Genomic DNA, 15,626 nt, shown 5'->3' on the forward strand with positions numbered 1-15,626 from the left:
TGGTGATTTAATACAGATACAAGTTAGTTAGATACACTGAGCAAAAAACATTCTCAAACAACAGCCATCTATTCCACATAATTGAAGTTAACCCTGAGTGGAAAAAGGTTAAAAAAAACAAACACCTAACATAACACAAATTAATTCAACAGCCTCAATAAAAACAAAATAGTAGGATGTATTAATTGAAGTTAGGTGTACTTAACAGACTCACAACTGAGTGTATCATACCACAGTTTATAGCCATGTTCAGGTGGAAAACTATTTTTTGATTGGCTATAGGTTGCTAATCGAGTTAGGGATCATGTTGGTCTAAAACATGAGAAAGTGATTCACATACCATAATGTTCTAACAAATTTGAAACATTCACTACTCCAGTTATAGAAATGGATTTTAGGTATGACTTGGCAAAGGGAGATAATTCCAGTCTGCTGTGCAGCTCATAAATGGCCTAGTTTAGCTATGAGCCAGAATGCTATATTCTGGCTATACTGCTGTGATTCAGCGTTGTTAACATTGTTTACAATTGACATCAAGTAAATATAATTTGATGGTACATTTAACAGATTGATTAGCCCCTGTCACACAAACGCTAAGTCATTAATCAACTCTCTTCTTCTGGCTATGGCTAACAATAAACGTGACCTGTAGGCTGTTTGTTTGTAGAACTTTAGATTTTGGGCACATTGACATGTCTGGTCAGCTAGCTTATCTTTTTGTTCAACAAAATGTCAAGTTAAATGAACCATATGTCATTCATTAACATTTTTATTTCGTACGAATCTTGCTAGCATACTGTTAGCTATTTGGCTCAAGGCTAAGCTGAAACCCACTATACAAGTATCTCCTAATGACAAGATGTATCTAAAATCTGCTCTATGTTCTGAAGTATTGGTGGAAAAATGTCATTGCTGTAGAACATTCTGAGACAGTAAAGGCTTATAGGTGATCTTTAAATCCCCAGACATTTCCAGTGATCCGCTGATTTAGGCTTTGATCAAATGGCTATATTTGATTGTGAAGTGCATGCAAACATAAATTAATATGTTTGTTATTATCTTTAGCATTTTACCATGGTATACTTCTGAAAAGGCTTTAAGAGGTGCTCATAATCAGGAATTTATAGACTCCATAGAAGCATGATAACGACCACTTTTGGAACAATTGCACAAGTGTGTGCGCATGCAGGCCTCCTCCATTGTGTTATCTGGAAAGTGCATGGCAGTCTACCTGGATGACCTCATGCTTCGGCCCTCAACAAATGAGGAGAAGCAGAAGCATTGTGTCGGGCCAAGAAGCACAGTTTGCGGGCTGAGGTCATAGTGAGATAGTGGCCTGCAGTGGAAACACTGATGCTCTCGCTAACATGACTGGCCTCGGAAACTACTCCCGCTGAAACCCCAAAAACAGGACAGTAAAATCACACTGGGCGGTCAGACAGGAGAGCAGAGCAGCTAAAGTTCAGCCAACAAAAATACCTGATATTTCCTCAGGTTCAGCAGAGAGGACAGGCAGGTACAATGTGGATTTCCCAGAATTTACCATCCATGGAATGCATTAATAATAAATGCTTTTATTTCCCGGTTTGCAGCCGACCTTAAACTTCCTTCCTGTTAATATATAAACGATAGATGACCCAGAGTTTGAGGACAGGAAGAAGAATTTTAAGAGTTTGTGTTTGTCCTTCAGCCTACCTATTTTCCGCAGACCTTTCCTTGTAAAAATTTTAACATACTTCCTCCAAAATGACATCATTTCATGGCTCATTAAAATGATGTCATCACGATGTGTTGGAGAGAAAATGTTTTTTTTGTCAATGTGCTCAGTCTCAGGAACCTGGATCCAGCTGAATAAAGTTCCCTACTGAAATCCAATGAAATCCTCAAACTGATTTTCATCATCCTGTTTACCGTCGTCGGATTACAACTGGAGCGTATCCGAATACTCCCCGAGACAGGAAATGCTGATGGTTTCGGCAGCGTGGCTCACTGTACGTCATGACAATTCAGTCTTGTGTGTTTATTTTCAGCAGATGTTTGAAATGTCTCTCTGTTTGTGTCCCCGTGTTTGTTCCAGGCTGAGACAATGAAAGGAGCGCTGAAGGATCTGAATCTGAACATTGTGGAAATGACTGATGAGACCGCCACACTGGATGGAGGAGACGTGCTGTTTACAGGTGAGCCATGTCCTTTAAATCTGTTCATGCTGAACACATAGAGCACCCAATATACACATCAGACATCAGCCTGAGGCCATCGACATCAGGAAGATTGACTGAACTAAAGCTATCACTAAAGGGCTACAAGAATGGACATTTACAAACCTTTAAAAAATCCTGTAAGAAAATCATGTTCCATAATTATATGAAACTCCGCCAACATTTAACATATACATCTCCAGAAATTAAAAGACCACTGCAAAAATGTGTTTTTCTTTGATTTGACTTTTTAATATGTTTGTATTAGAGCAAAATAAACATTCTTGTTTTATTGTTTACGACATTTCTCTCGACTTCCCAACTGGGTAAAGTGTAAAAGGGTAAGTTCATTTGAGTGCTTCTACTTCAAATGAATTAGGATAATTATAGTAAGTATAATAACACTGGAAGTTTAAAAAAAGTGTGGTGGTGATACCAAAGATCGAGGAATATGTCAATTATGTTCAGGAAGGTTAGTGGGAGTGATGTCGTTTCTCCAACTTTCACATTTCTCTCCACCAAAAACTCCAGAGTGCACCTTTAAGTTTTGTTTTCGATCTTGACATTTTGCACTCGGTGTGGGTCTTTCCCGGACCAAAAAAGGAGATAGGTGACCCACTAATCGTTTTTATCACCTGAAGAAGACCTCTTGTCGAAATTTTAACTTTTTGTGGCATTTGAGCAAGTGTGCGCTTCTATATTCTTCCTCAGTCTGCTGCTTGCTGCCCTGCACATACATGATGTGCGTATAGCTACCTCCTTTTTCTTCCCCTGACCAAACAACAGAAGATTGTTTTTTTTAACTGAGGACAAGCTCAGAAATCAATATATGATGGAATAATGTTTTTTTTTTTTTTTTTTTATGTGTCTTGGCATGCTCTTCACCAGTTTTCACATTGCTGTTGTGTCACATCACACCCCTCTTGGCACAAAAATTCAAGCCTCTCTGCTTCGTTCACTGGCTTGTCAGGTGATCACCAAATCAGTACCTCATCAAGTAGAATGAGGTGTACAGTACCTGTGTTGACATTAAACAGACACAGGAATAGAATGGCTTCCATGCATGAAGAGATGCTGATTTAAGGAAAATGTGGAGTGGTCTCTCAATCTTTTTCCCAGAGCTGTGAAGGTTCTCTAATTAGTGCTTAATCCACCAACCGAGCAAGAACACACCACTGCAAGCGAATAAAAATAGTTAAATGGTAAAAATAGGACTTTATCCAAAGAAATCTAACTTTTCTAAGTTGTATAAAAAGTCTGCAAAAACACACAAACAGTAAAACAGTTGACATTTAATGGGCCTTGACCATGACTGGCTGCACAGCTCCCCCCAGACAAATCTTAACAAACAAGCCTTTGCAGTTAGTCTCTCCAATTTAGTGAAAAGATTTACTTTTCATTCTTTAGTCAATTTTAATGTTTCACTGTAAAGCACCCACTTTCAATATCATTTACCATGGTCTTGTAAAACTTCCTTATGAAGGTAAAACGTGTCCTAATCAGATCTACAGACATAAAGATAAATATCCTTAATTAATATTTTCCAGGAATAACATGTCAAACCCTGACTGCTGATTTCCTTGTTCACAAAGCTGTCCTGTAAGCTGCTCTATGGTCAGGCAATGAGGTCACTGGAGGCATTTCTCCATGTTTTCTCAAACTCCTGGTCACAGCATGATGTCAAACTAATCCTACTTCCCACAAAGTCAACAAGAAACAAATATGACTTTTGTAAGCTGTATGCTTGAACCTCTGTAAGCCCAACGATTAGGAGAAGTTTTGACTCACCCGTGTACAATGAGCCTCTGGTTCTTGTGAGCAGCGTGACGAAAACCTTACAAGGAGGAGGCCATGTTTTTCCACCTTGCCTCCATGCTCCAGGTCAGCGTTGACGTGTTTTCCTCCCGTCATTACTGACGTAAATGACCTACATTTTCCCTTTAGGGCCATACATAAGCCAAGAAATTCTGCAAGCTGACAAAAAATATCTGTATGTACTAACGCAGCAGAGTGTAGGAGTGCAAACACACTGTCCAGCAGAGTTGTTTTGTTTTTTACAACTCCAGCTTTGCCTTCATTTTTACATCTCAAACTCAGTGTGTTTAGATTTATTTCTAACAGAAAACACAGGGAGGGATTTACCACCACCCTTTACTTTAATATACTGTAAGAACTATCTGTGTTTTTGTTGACTTTATATACAGATAAGAACATTTAAGGAAATGGTAAATGGACTTAAAAATGTGTCGTGCGTTTCTCCTCAAAGTGCTTTTTCACTGCAGCTCAAACACTTTCACACATTAATGGCAGAGGCTGTTATGAAGTGTTCATCAGTCATTATTAATCCCATTTACACGCTGCAGAGGAAGCAGCAGGAGCAATCCAAGGTTAAGTGTCTTGCCCAGGGACACATCAGCATGTGGCTGCAGGAGGTGTGGATCAAACCCCAGACCTTCCAGTTGAGCGACGACCAACTCTACCACTAATCCACAGCCGCCCCTGTGAATGGAAAACCACACCAAAAAAAACCTCAGGGAGCAAGCTTTACTCTGTTAGAAAAACTGTAGGGCACTGGCAGACAAGTGGATACCGTCGAATTTCAGTAAATAACCGTAACACAGACTTGCATGTAATAAACCTTAAAAGATACAGAGCAGAGTTTTCAGTCACATTTCATTTAAAAACGTTGTATAATAGTTGGCAAATGTTGATTTAGCAGTTGAAATGTAAATATATGATATGTAAAAAGTACATTAAAAACAACATGTCAGGTTAATATCTGTACATTAAGGGCATTTTGATTTACTCTTTCAGAGTGCCCAGTCAATTTACGACAGTTCTCGTACTGAACATGTATGTTGTCATGTACAATCACAAGGGGCGGAAGGTGGAGGTGGTGGTGGTGGTAGGGCGCTCCTCTGTTAGCGACCCACAGTTTGATGTTTTGGGATGATTTTAGGATTTTACATGAATCTAATGGGTGTCAGTGCTTTGATGTTAGTTGACTGTTGAATCATGTATAAAAACACAATAAGTAATTCAAACTTAAGACAGCAAGACTGCATTGTCAGAACTATAATTTTATACACGGTTATCAGTCAGCGAAAAACACATTTTTATTATCTATTATTTATTATTCTGTTTTTCATCAACACAATACAATACATTGTGGATACCTTTTTTCGAGCTGTATTATCATTTGTTCTGACTTCAAGCCTTTAAACCAATTATAAATCAATAAAACAACCTAAATACTGGCCTCCAGAATATAAAGATATACACATGCAAATAAGGATAGAAATATTGTCAGATGTCAAAATACACTCTGTTCAGGTTCAACTCTAGAAGTGGGAGGGGAAGTTAGTTACTCTATGAAACTTCCCAATCTATCTGTGCTTTCCTTTTGAAGTATTGTATGTTCCATGTACAATAACTACAATATAATATAGAGTTTACTTGGTGAGAAAACCATTGTGCGACTTCAGGTACGTGTGTGTGTGTGTGTGTGTGTGTGTGTGTGTGTGTGTGTGTGTGTGTGTGTGTTTGGGGATCCTCCACACGAGCATTCCACCATGTGACCTCGTTGACCCGCCACCTGGGCTCGCTGAGCGGAATTTCCCTCGAAAATAAAATCTGTAGCAAAAAACATTGTACACCTCAGTGCACATTGTCAAATCAAAGGCTCTTCTTTTTCTGGCACGTGTTAAAAAAAAAATTGACGATGGCGACGAATCAAGAGCACAGCGGTCTTTATTAGATCTTCTGTACATTCTGTTACAGTCGTGCGGTGAGTCAAAATGTGGGTCAGTGTCTTCCTTTACACTGAGCAGGCCACGAGAAGCAAAAAAAAAAAAAGAAAAAGCAAAGTACACTTAATTGGGTTTCTAGACACTGGCTTTGAGCTGTCGTTCCTTCCAGCTGAAATCGGTTTCACATGGCAGAGTTAAAAACATTTCCTGTTGGCAGCGTCTCGGCTTGCGGCTCATTTTGTAGAAGCTGAACAGCTACACTCAAGAAGCCATCACGGAGCTCAGTGTGCTGCTGCTGCTGCTGCTGCTGCTGCTGCTCAGCAGTCATCCAGGGCTGTGTTTGTGCCCCATCACAGCCAGCACTGTTGGCCTTTCTCACATATATTCATAAAGTACAGCCTTTGGGGATTGCTTTGTTTAGCTGCATTAGCTCATCTGTTACAGTAGACTTCACAGATTTTTAATTTGTGAGATATTTGAGACAGATTCATTTCTTTGATTTGCATGTTCCTTTCTACGGTGTACGTATCTGATCTGGTAGGCAAGCTGCTGCATGCGGGCATCCATAAAGTAGTATTGTTTTAAAGTGAACTCCAGCGAGTCAAATTCAATTGATTGAATTTCTTTGCACAACTTCAGGTGTGTCTGATTCCTTCCCTCAGGTCGCGAGTTTTTTGTGGGCCTTTCCAAACGGACCAATCAGAGAGGAGCAGAGATCTTAGCTGATGCCTTCAAGGTGAGTTTAAGAGTTGCTGTGATTTATACAAACAAGGAAATTGACTTAAAGTGCAAGCATAAATATACATACACACCACCACATAAAATACACACAGTCCTCAACATTGATCTTGTAATTGATATTTTAAACCTGCATAAATCCAATATAACATCAGACTAAGTCCAAAAGACATCAAACTTTCATCACTTTTCTCACTCCACCTCTAACAGTTGCCAGCAGACATAAAGCAACATTTATTCTCAGATTTTCTTTTTGGCCATCAGGCACTTTTCTAATCCAGTATTCACATTTATTTTAAGCTCTTTGGTTTCCAACTACTCCTGAGGTGAATATTCTGGCTTCAACGCTGATAAGGTTACCTAGAATGAACCCAAACAGTATAGTTGTTCGCCGACGCTCTACAGAACTTAAACGTTTTTTTAATACACCTTATGATGTGACTAACTTGCAGCTTGAGGTATCGACGAACCAAAGTGAGTCTTGTTTTGTTTTCTTTAAAAACAAAAAAAAAAGTATAAACTGTATTTTCTGTACACACACTCCTAAACATTGTGTGTTAGCTGTCTACACTTTGACAAACTGATGGCAGGAAATGCTATGAACCGTTACAATTTAAAGTTAGGTACAGGAGGAGGCAAAAAGTGTATCCCTCCCACTAACCAGGCAATTACTGGTTAGCATTGAATCACGGCTTCATCTGGATTTGTGTCATTGTTTATCAGCGATTGATTCAGTTTAAGTCTCTTTTTTTTGTTTTCCTATGTTAAAGGCAGCTATCAGTAGAACACCATCAGAAACACATGAACGTTATTAATAAAATTCATCACTCAGGGGCCGCCGGTAGCCTCGTGGTTAGTGCGTGCGCCCCATGTCCGGAGGCTTTAGTCCTCCAAGCGGACGGCCCAGGGTTGAATCCGACCTTCGGCTCCTTCCCTGCATGTCGTTCCCCACTCTCTCTCTTCCGACTCTATCCCCTTTCCATCTCTAAATAAAGGCATAAAGAGCACCCAAATAAACCATTAAAAAGAAATTCATCACTCCTTTTTCTACAAACTTCTTTTTTTAATTTCAAGGTTGTGCTGTTCAAATTCTTTAAGGAAGGAATAATAATTCATAACGAGTGTCATCTCGAGGTGCTTTACAAAAGAGCAGGTGAAACCATTATATCCTTCTTAGACCATACTCATTGTTAACCATGACTCACAGCTGCAGAATGAATAAATACATAACGATCACCAGTCTTATCTTTAACCTAAAAGTCTACATTAGTGTTTCAGTCCCATTCATTTCAATCCTTACTTCTTCAAGTGTTTTTCAAACTGTTCCTTCATAACTTGTGTTGTAGTTAATGACTGTAGTCTGTAGCCTCATCAATCATCACTTTGTTAAGACAAACACACCACACACACTCAGAGACAACATATTCAGACAAAGTTTGATGATTTAGGCATGCAGCCCACAAACAGGGTGAGTGAGGGTCACACACACACACACACAGACTGATTCTATCTCTCATGTTTACTGTTTCACACTGCATACTCGTCTGTGTGTGTGCGTGTGTGTGTGTGTTGCATTTTGGATTTGCTCTGAGAGAGAATATCAAAAGGCTGACTTGAGAGTTCAGGGGTGCATGAAGAGTTCAACACATCACGGTAACCTGAAAGGCCCTCATTGTTGTGCTTCCACCTTCCATCTGTGTCTGGTTCCAATTCCTCATCCTGGATTCCTCAGTGTTTTGTGTTATCGTTGATAAGTCAGGACTTAATGATGCGTCTCTGGGAAACGACACTAGGAAAAATCATTTGAGCGTCCATTATTGTTTTTTTTTTTTTCCGTTTTGTATCAGATTGATTTTTCTAATCGCTGTTGTTTTTTCCTTTCATTATCAAATTAAAGCTCATTTAGTTGCCAGGTTTGTTTATCACTCGGCAAATGTGTACAGATGTTGAAGCCCTTTGCTTCGTGGTCTCTGCGGAGGTCAGGCCAGATGGGGATGTTGATTGACTGAGCACGTTTGGGAAGGAGTGAAATGAAGCGCCAGTATGGAGGTCGTTCAGGTCAAGACCAGACGTTGCAAAAGAGCAGCCTTTCAGTGCGGATAGAAGTGGGTCTCTTTCTTCTTTCATGCCCTCAGGGATTCATCATGATAAGGAGACAAGTATGACTTTTCTAATTTTACACTCCAAGGGCAACTTCCTGTTTGTGGATAAGGAAGCGAGAAAGTTCAGATTACATAACTCCCGGTGATCTTTTATTATCTCCTTAACAAGCGCCAAGAAAAGAGTTCAGGAAAAAAATCAAGGATGTAGTTATGTACATTTTTCGCATAATGACCTGCCAAGTGCTCGTCTGTTATTCAGATACAATCGCTATTCCAGTGAATGGCTGCACTTTAATTGATCTAATGAAGCCGTACAAATTCCACCCTGACAAGTGTCTACATACGCTTGAATGGAAAATGTCACAGTGGCGTGTTACGATGAAAATTGTACACTATAATTCTTCATTTTCGATCAAGCTTAAGCTATAAAAAGACATTCAAAAACATATTATGTGATTAAGAAAACACGTGGATGTCAGATGGAAGTTATTTTGTCAGGCCTAAACCAGAATTTATGCGGCCATATAAACGTTTTTTTTGTTGTTGCATAGATTCAGGAAGGAAAGGTCTTGGAAGGCAAGCTTAAAGTTTCATATCCCATCATAATTCAAAGAACAGTTCTGTATCACTTCCAGGTTTTATAACTCTCTGTAGGACTCAACTCTGGTTTATGTAATCCTCCAAAGGCTTACAGTATGTCTAAGTGTCACAAACTGTGTACCAAACGCTCAATCAATCAACTCAAAGTGGGAAGTTCTGCCATTCCAGTTAATCAAATCCAAACAAAGTTGGTGGTTAAATGATGTTATTTCAGCAGGGTCTGCTATGCTATAACTTTTAATTCTTGTGAGGGTTTCAACTGGCATTTTAATGAAGGGGTCAGTCCAGAGTCAGCTGTTGAAGGCTTGGAATAAGAATAACATCGCAGAGCTCGACTTCAGACATCAGTCCTTTGCATCACTATGGAGAATTCTTTGTGGGGCGGCAGTAGCTCATTGTGTCAGGACTTGGGTTGGGAACTGGAGGACTGTCAGTTCAAGTCCCGCTACGGACCAGAGTATGGAAGTTGGACTTGTTTCTGGAGAGATGCCTGGTCACTTCCAGAGTGCTCTTGAGATCGGCAATGGAAGGATCATCCAACAGCTCTGGCGCACTCTCCCTGTTCAGCAGCTGCACTCTGACATCTCTCCATTAATGCATGTTCATACAGAAGGTGCTGTTTGTGCATGTGTGTATTCTGTGTATTCAAACCAAGCTGAAACCTCCGGTCTTCAAAAATTAGGCCAATGCAGAAGTGCAAAATCCTGCAGTTCGTCGATTGTCCGCTTGAGGCTGGCTCCAGGAACCCAGGAAGTCAGATACAATGGACTGGCAAAAAAGCCGTTTTTACAGCATAAATTAAGATGTTTACAGCCTGGTACAAAAAACCAAATAGGTCTGATTAGTTATTGTCATCAATGGCACACACTGTATGATACACGTTATCCATAGTTAGGCATGTAGCTGATATGATTGACAGTTGGGCGCGATGTAACAGTTCGTCAAGAGCTTTGTGTATATCTCTGTGTATAAAGGACTGTAGGTGCAGGCTGCTACTGTTGTTACTTCATAGCAAATGTAATTCCAGTAAAAATGACCCCAGAGACAGGTTTGGTTAATTGAAAACATATTTTACAACCTCTCCTTTGTTCATAAAGCTCATCATATTCTCACCAGTTTTCCCGTGTTTTGCAGGACTATGCAGTGTCCACCGTTCCTGTGCTGGAAGGTCTGCACCTGAAAAGCTTCTGCAGTATGGGGGGACCGGGCCTCATCGTCATCGGCTCCAGTGAACATGCACAGAAAGCTCTCAAAGTAAGGACTATTCATGTATTGTTTTCTGTGTCTGTGTGTATGTTGTATGTGCTGTAAAAGTATCATCACTTACTCTATTGCTATTCTCCCCCCCCCAGCTGTAGTCATAGATACCCCTGAATCAATGTAGAGGCATTGTTTTCACAACTATGACGCACATTGACGCAGCTGATTTTTTTTTTTTCTTTTTAATTCTCGGGTTGACTCTTGGCTCTATGTTGGTACAAACAGCCCTGTGCTTTTCTCTCTCTCTCTCTCTCTCTCTCTCTCTCTCTCGCTCTCTCTCGCTCTCCTGCTCTGCAAAGTATTCCCGAAAGAAAAACACTACAAGACAGGACATCACACGTGTTGATTCAGAGCAGACTCCCTCGCTTCTACAGCTGGATCGCTGCTCCCCCACTGCAGAGCACATCGAAACCACCTGTCACCTTAATCCTCCTGCATTAATTCATATTCTTGGTTAATCTGAGGGGACTGCCCCTGGCGCTCCCACTCCAGCTTCAATTATGAATGTGTTGTCCTGCCATTAAACAGCTTTAGCTCATTACTGCACTGAAAAGAATCGATCGAGCTAACCCTAACCCTAACCCTCGAGCTCCATCGCAACGAAATAACAAATCCGAGTGACTCGACACAAAGATGAAGAAGAGGCAGCTCACACCCTGACAGAGACAGATTTTCACAAAGGGAGAGATAAATCTCAGCCCATCCCTCTGATGGAATTATCCCTAAAAGCCCCAAACATCAACACGTGCGTCTGTGTGGGAACCTTTTTTTTTTTGGACTGCACACATGGGTGAAATGTGGTGGAATATGTAATATAACTAATTACATAAGTATGAAGACTGCACACAGGCAAAAAAAAAAAAAAAACAGCCCTGGCCTTGACAGAACCTCGCTTGGCAGAGCTTTTCACGCACCTTCTAGTGTTATATCTCCCCCTACTGGCCCAGTCCCACAAAAGGTTACTTTTTTTTATATGAAGTAAGAGTCTGAGTATCTCAGGGGCAATTAAAAGCAGACCATCTGGCAGCACATCCTAATGAAGCCGAGTATTCGACAGCAGCATAAGGTCAGATTGTTGGTTTTGATAAGTCTGTTTGCATCACCCGAAGTGTACACAAGAACTCAAGAAATCCATCAATAAACACACACACACGCTAATTGATTTTGTATACCAGCATCGACTCATTAAGATTCCTGCCTGTTTGATCGCCCCGGTAATTATCTACTGGAGCGAGGAGTGGCCATAAGCGCGACTTAATGACAGGCTGCTCGCTTTCTAATTACGGCTTACATCACCCTCTCCTGCAGCAATTAGCTCCTGTTTAAAAGCACTTTTAACGACCCTGTATTTGTGATTAGGTAATGCTCTCTTTGTGGGGGAGAGTGAGATCTCATGAATGCTGCTTTTTTTTTTTTTTTTTTGGATTTTTGGATGGGGATGCAGCTCTTACAGCTGTGTAGCCTTGGACAGAGACAATATGTACAAATTAAAGTCGGAGCCGGACTAATTCAGTTTGTCTTCAGGGAGTTTTCGATTTTGCTGTTACAGGATATTTTCCTGAGGGTTTAGATGCTGCGATTGCTCCTGTTGCAGTTCTGACACCGTCGTTCTCTGGGATTTCCCTGAATAGATTTCTCTCACAGTACGCCTCAGTGCTCATAATGTGTATATATTTAGACCAGGTGTAGTCTCCCGTCTGTGTTTAGCTCACCCAGGGATGAGGATACGCACCGTGACCGGATGGGGTTTCGTCATCCATCTGCCCCGCTGTCACTGCCAAACTTCACTCATGAAGTCATCATACAGAAATATCGTCTCTGTCAGAGGCTGCGGCACCCCACTCCCTGTTCTTTCTCACACACAGCTCCCTCCCTGTAGTGGTACTCACAGGGAACTCTCTAGCTCCCCCGTCCCCCTTTACTCAGCCCCGTGTTTGGTCCATGAGGTCAGTATTTACTGGTCAGGGTTTGACCATTACCTCAGGATTTGTGCAAACCAAAGACTGAGTAAATATTGGTTATAGCCACCATGATGTCACCCATGGGTTTGAAAACTGCCTTTTTAATTCCTCAAGATCATTTTTGTGGCCATAACCATTTTTATTTTCTACTTGGAGTAAGAAATCCCCTTTTTTGGGATGAGAGGTTGGCACCGGAAACGGAGCGAGGCGTTGGCTAATGCTGAGTTAGCTTAACAGCATAGATGTACACACATAGATGCTGCTTTCTGGCTTGTGAGATGGGTCGAATTCTGTATAATACTGTGATTCTCGACGGTAATGTTACTGTAATAATACTTAAATAAGTTTTGAGCATTTCAATATGAAAACCTGTATTTGTAATTGAAGTACCCTAGATCATAAATACATGTGTGACAAAAAATCTGCTTGAAAATTGATTCCTATTTTGGTGAGATATGAATATTTGAACTGTGGATAGACCTCCTGCCTTCACAGTGACATTCATTAGGAATAGACGTATTGCTCCTGTGATCAGCAGCAGCATCTAAGTATTTATAGCTCAACAGCCGTAGATATAAATAGACTTTGGGCGCAGCTTATGACAAAATCTAATTCCATAGTTAGTGAATGAGCTAAATGAAAGGCCATGTGCAGATAGTCGCGATGTAATACATTCTAAGCACCGACAAGTGTGACTACAGGTCTACAAGTCACACTACCAAAACAAATGTAACAGGGCAGTGGAGCTGTCAATCAATCCAAAATGTCAACATCTGTGAGTGTGTACAAGGCCTTAACCATGACACTTTCACTGAAAGAGATTATACCTGTAATGTCAGCTGACTAGAGATATTTATTAAGTGGCTGAAAAACGAGAACTTTGCAGACTCACTTCTTGAACACCAACATTGTTACGACATGATGCGATACACTTCCTTGTCCCCTTGGTTAAATTTGTCTTGGAAATATGACGGGAAACAGAGCAGTGGGTGAGCAACAGGAATCCAGCTAACTTCAAATAACCACTCGTGGGGGGGGGGGGGCTCTGTACATGCCCCACGTACAGAGGCTGTATTCCTCGAAGTGGGCGGCCTTCCAATAAAGGAACAAAAAGCCCCAAAATCAAATCCAAAATAACAAAATAAAAAAGTAACCAATCTTGTCATCACTACGATGTGGGACGAAAATAGAATGGTTTTGTCACAGCATGTTGAATGTTTCTATTTTTGTATCGGTCTTTTTTGGCCATATCCTTTTTGATGATGCAACCTCTGGGATCAACAGCTCATATTCCTGGAAGTCTGCTGTAACTAGCAGATTTTCCTACAAGGCTTATGATGATCCCGCCAAAGACACCTTTTCTCTTTGACGTTTAGACGTTTTAAACGGTTAATCGTTTTAAACGAATGTGTTGGAGGTGAAAGACAACATCTACATATTTAATTTCACTTATATGCTGACATCTGTTCACACTGTAGAGATCGATTACAGCTGATGGGCTCTTTGGATGGCATTTCGAGCCATGCTTCCTCCTCTCTTTCTCAGACTCTTCACACTCTCTTCAATACTTAGTAAGCATTAAAACGTTAAAAAGCCAATTCTACTTACAATCAAAGCGGGAACACTGACCATGCCAGATTCATGTGAATTGTTGGTACAAAAGGATAACACAAGGGAAAGGCCATATAAACTTGGGCATTCGTTTCCCTTCCAATCAAGTCCCTAATTCAGCTGCTGAATCACAGCGTAGCAGCTGACAGCTAAACAGACACGTCTCACACATTGTACAGAATAAGGTGTCTGAATTGTTGCATGTTGTTAACGCACAAGGGGGAGGTTGGAGGGGTCATAAAAATGTAAAGAGTCTTCGGGCACTGCTCTGAAGTGTTTTTCTCAACATTATCCGAAGTTGTTCTGGATGCTCCCCTCCTCTTCATCGTTTCCCATACCTCAGGGTGCATCAATAAAGACTCCACATAAAGCGATTCTGTGAAATGGGTGTCGAGGAGCAACAACACAAACACTTACTGTACATAAACAGGAAGCAATTTGAGTTTCATTTCCCCTCTAGACTTGGAGGCAGCCTCTGGTAGGATTTGTCTTTTCGGAACATGCCGCTGTTGCTCCTCAATGAAAAGATATACTGTCAAAAGTTTTAAAGGCTTCCCGGCAAGGATGACTGTGTTATACATATTCATAGCAGATGGATTGTACTGATGACCAATGGTAGACGGCCTCACGTTTGGTAGATTTTCTTTGTTTATTTGTCAGTTGGTCAACATTGTCATTGCGCAGGGAAGGTTTTATTGCCTTCCAGTAAATATTTTGTTCTGCAGCGATGACTGTACACGTCCTGCTGCCCAGTTAACACTCTGTGGATTATCTGGACCTCAGCCACTGTCCAGAAGGAAGCTGCTGCTGCTGCTGCTGCTGCGGATGGATTTGCTGGAGCTTCATGCTTGGTCAAGGGCCAGGATGACTTTGCAGAAGAACAAGCAGAAAGAGGCTCAAATTTAAGACATATTAGTGGTTCCAAGAAGGTGGATTGATGAAAGCAAAATCCTCTGAGAGTCTCATGTAGAACTGCTTGAAATTATTCAGGTACAAAGATAACCTTAACTTGAGTATTGTTTTGTAACGTTTGTATTTAAAACCGCTTCAAAAAGCTTCTTATCTGACCTTTTATTGACCGTCTGCACCCGCTGACGATGAACAGAGACCCAACTGTTCCATTAGTCAGGTGATTTTTTTCTGAGGATTTAATTGCATTTCATGGATCAGAACTTTACACGCAGACTTTTTTCCCTTCCACACCCGAACTGCTTTCCCCTGCCCTTTCTTTATTGAGGAAATCAGATGTTTGAGCGACGTTGAGTGAAGCAGAAACTTCTGTGATCTCTTGGCGGAGTCAGTCAGCGTTTATTCTCCCTCTCTCTGCCACTCTTAATCCCTGTGTGTGTGTGTGTGTGTGTGTGTGTGTGTGTGTGTGTGTGTGTGTGTGTGTGTGTGTGTGTGTGT

At 41.0% G+C, this 15,626-nt stretch overlaps 1 protein-coding gene across 2 annotated transcripts in view; it reads left to right on the forward strand.

The window, feature by feature from the left end:
- Positions 1-15,626, forward strand: part of ddah1 (dimethylarginine dimethylaminohydrolase 1) — an 89,928-nt gene that overhangs the window by 62,685 nt on the left and 11,617 nt on the right. For both annotated transcript variants that reach the window (XM_065955647.1, XM_020633741.3), the window contains 3 exons: positions 2,078-2,177; positions 6,610-6,683; positions 10,522-10,641. In XM_065955647.1, the coding sequence (XP_065811719.1) occupies positions 2,078-2,177; positions 6,610-6,683; positions 10,522-10,641 (294 nt within the window). The remainder of the gene's footprint in view (positions 1-2,077; positions 2,178-6,609; positions 6,684-10,521; positions 10,642-15,626) is intronic.

The sequence above is a fragment of the Labrus bergylta genome, chromosome 6 (genome assembly GCF_963930695.1).
Source record: "Labrus bergylta chromosome 6, fLabBer1.1, whole genome shotgun sequence".
Classification (NCBI taxonomy): Eukaryota; Metazoa; Chordata; class Actinopteri; order Labriformes; family Labridae; genus Labrus; species Labrus bergylta.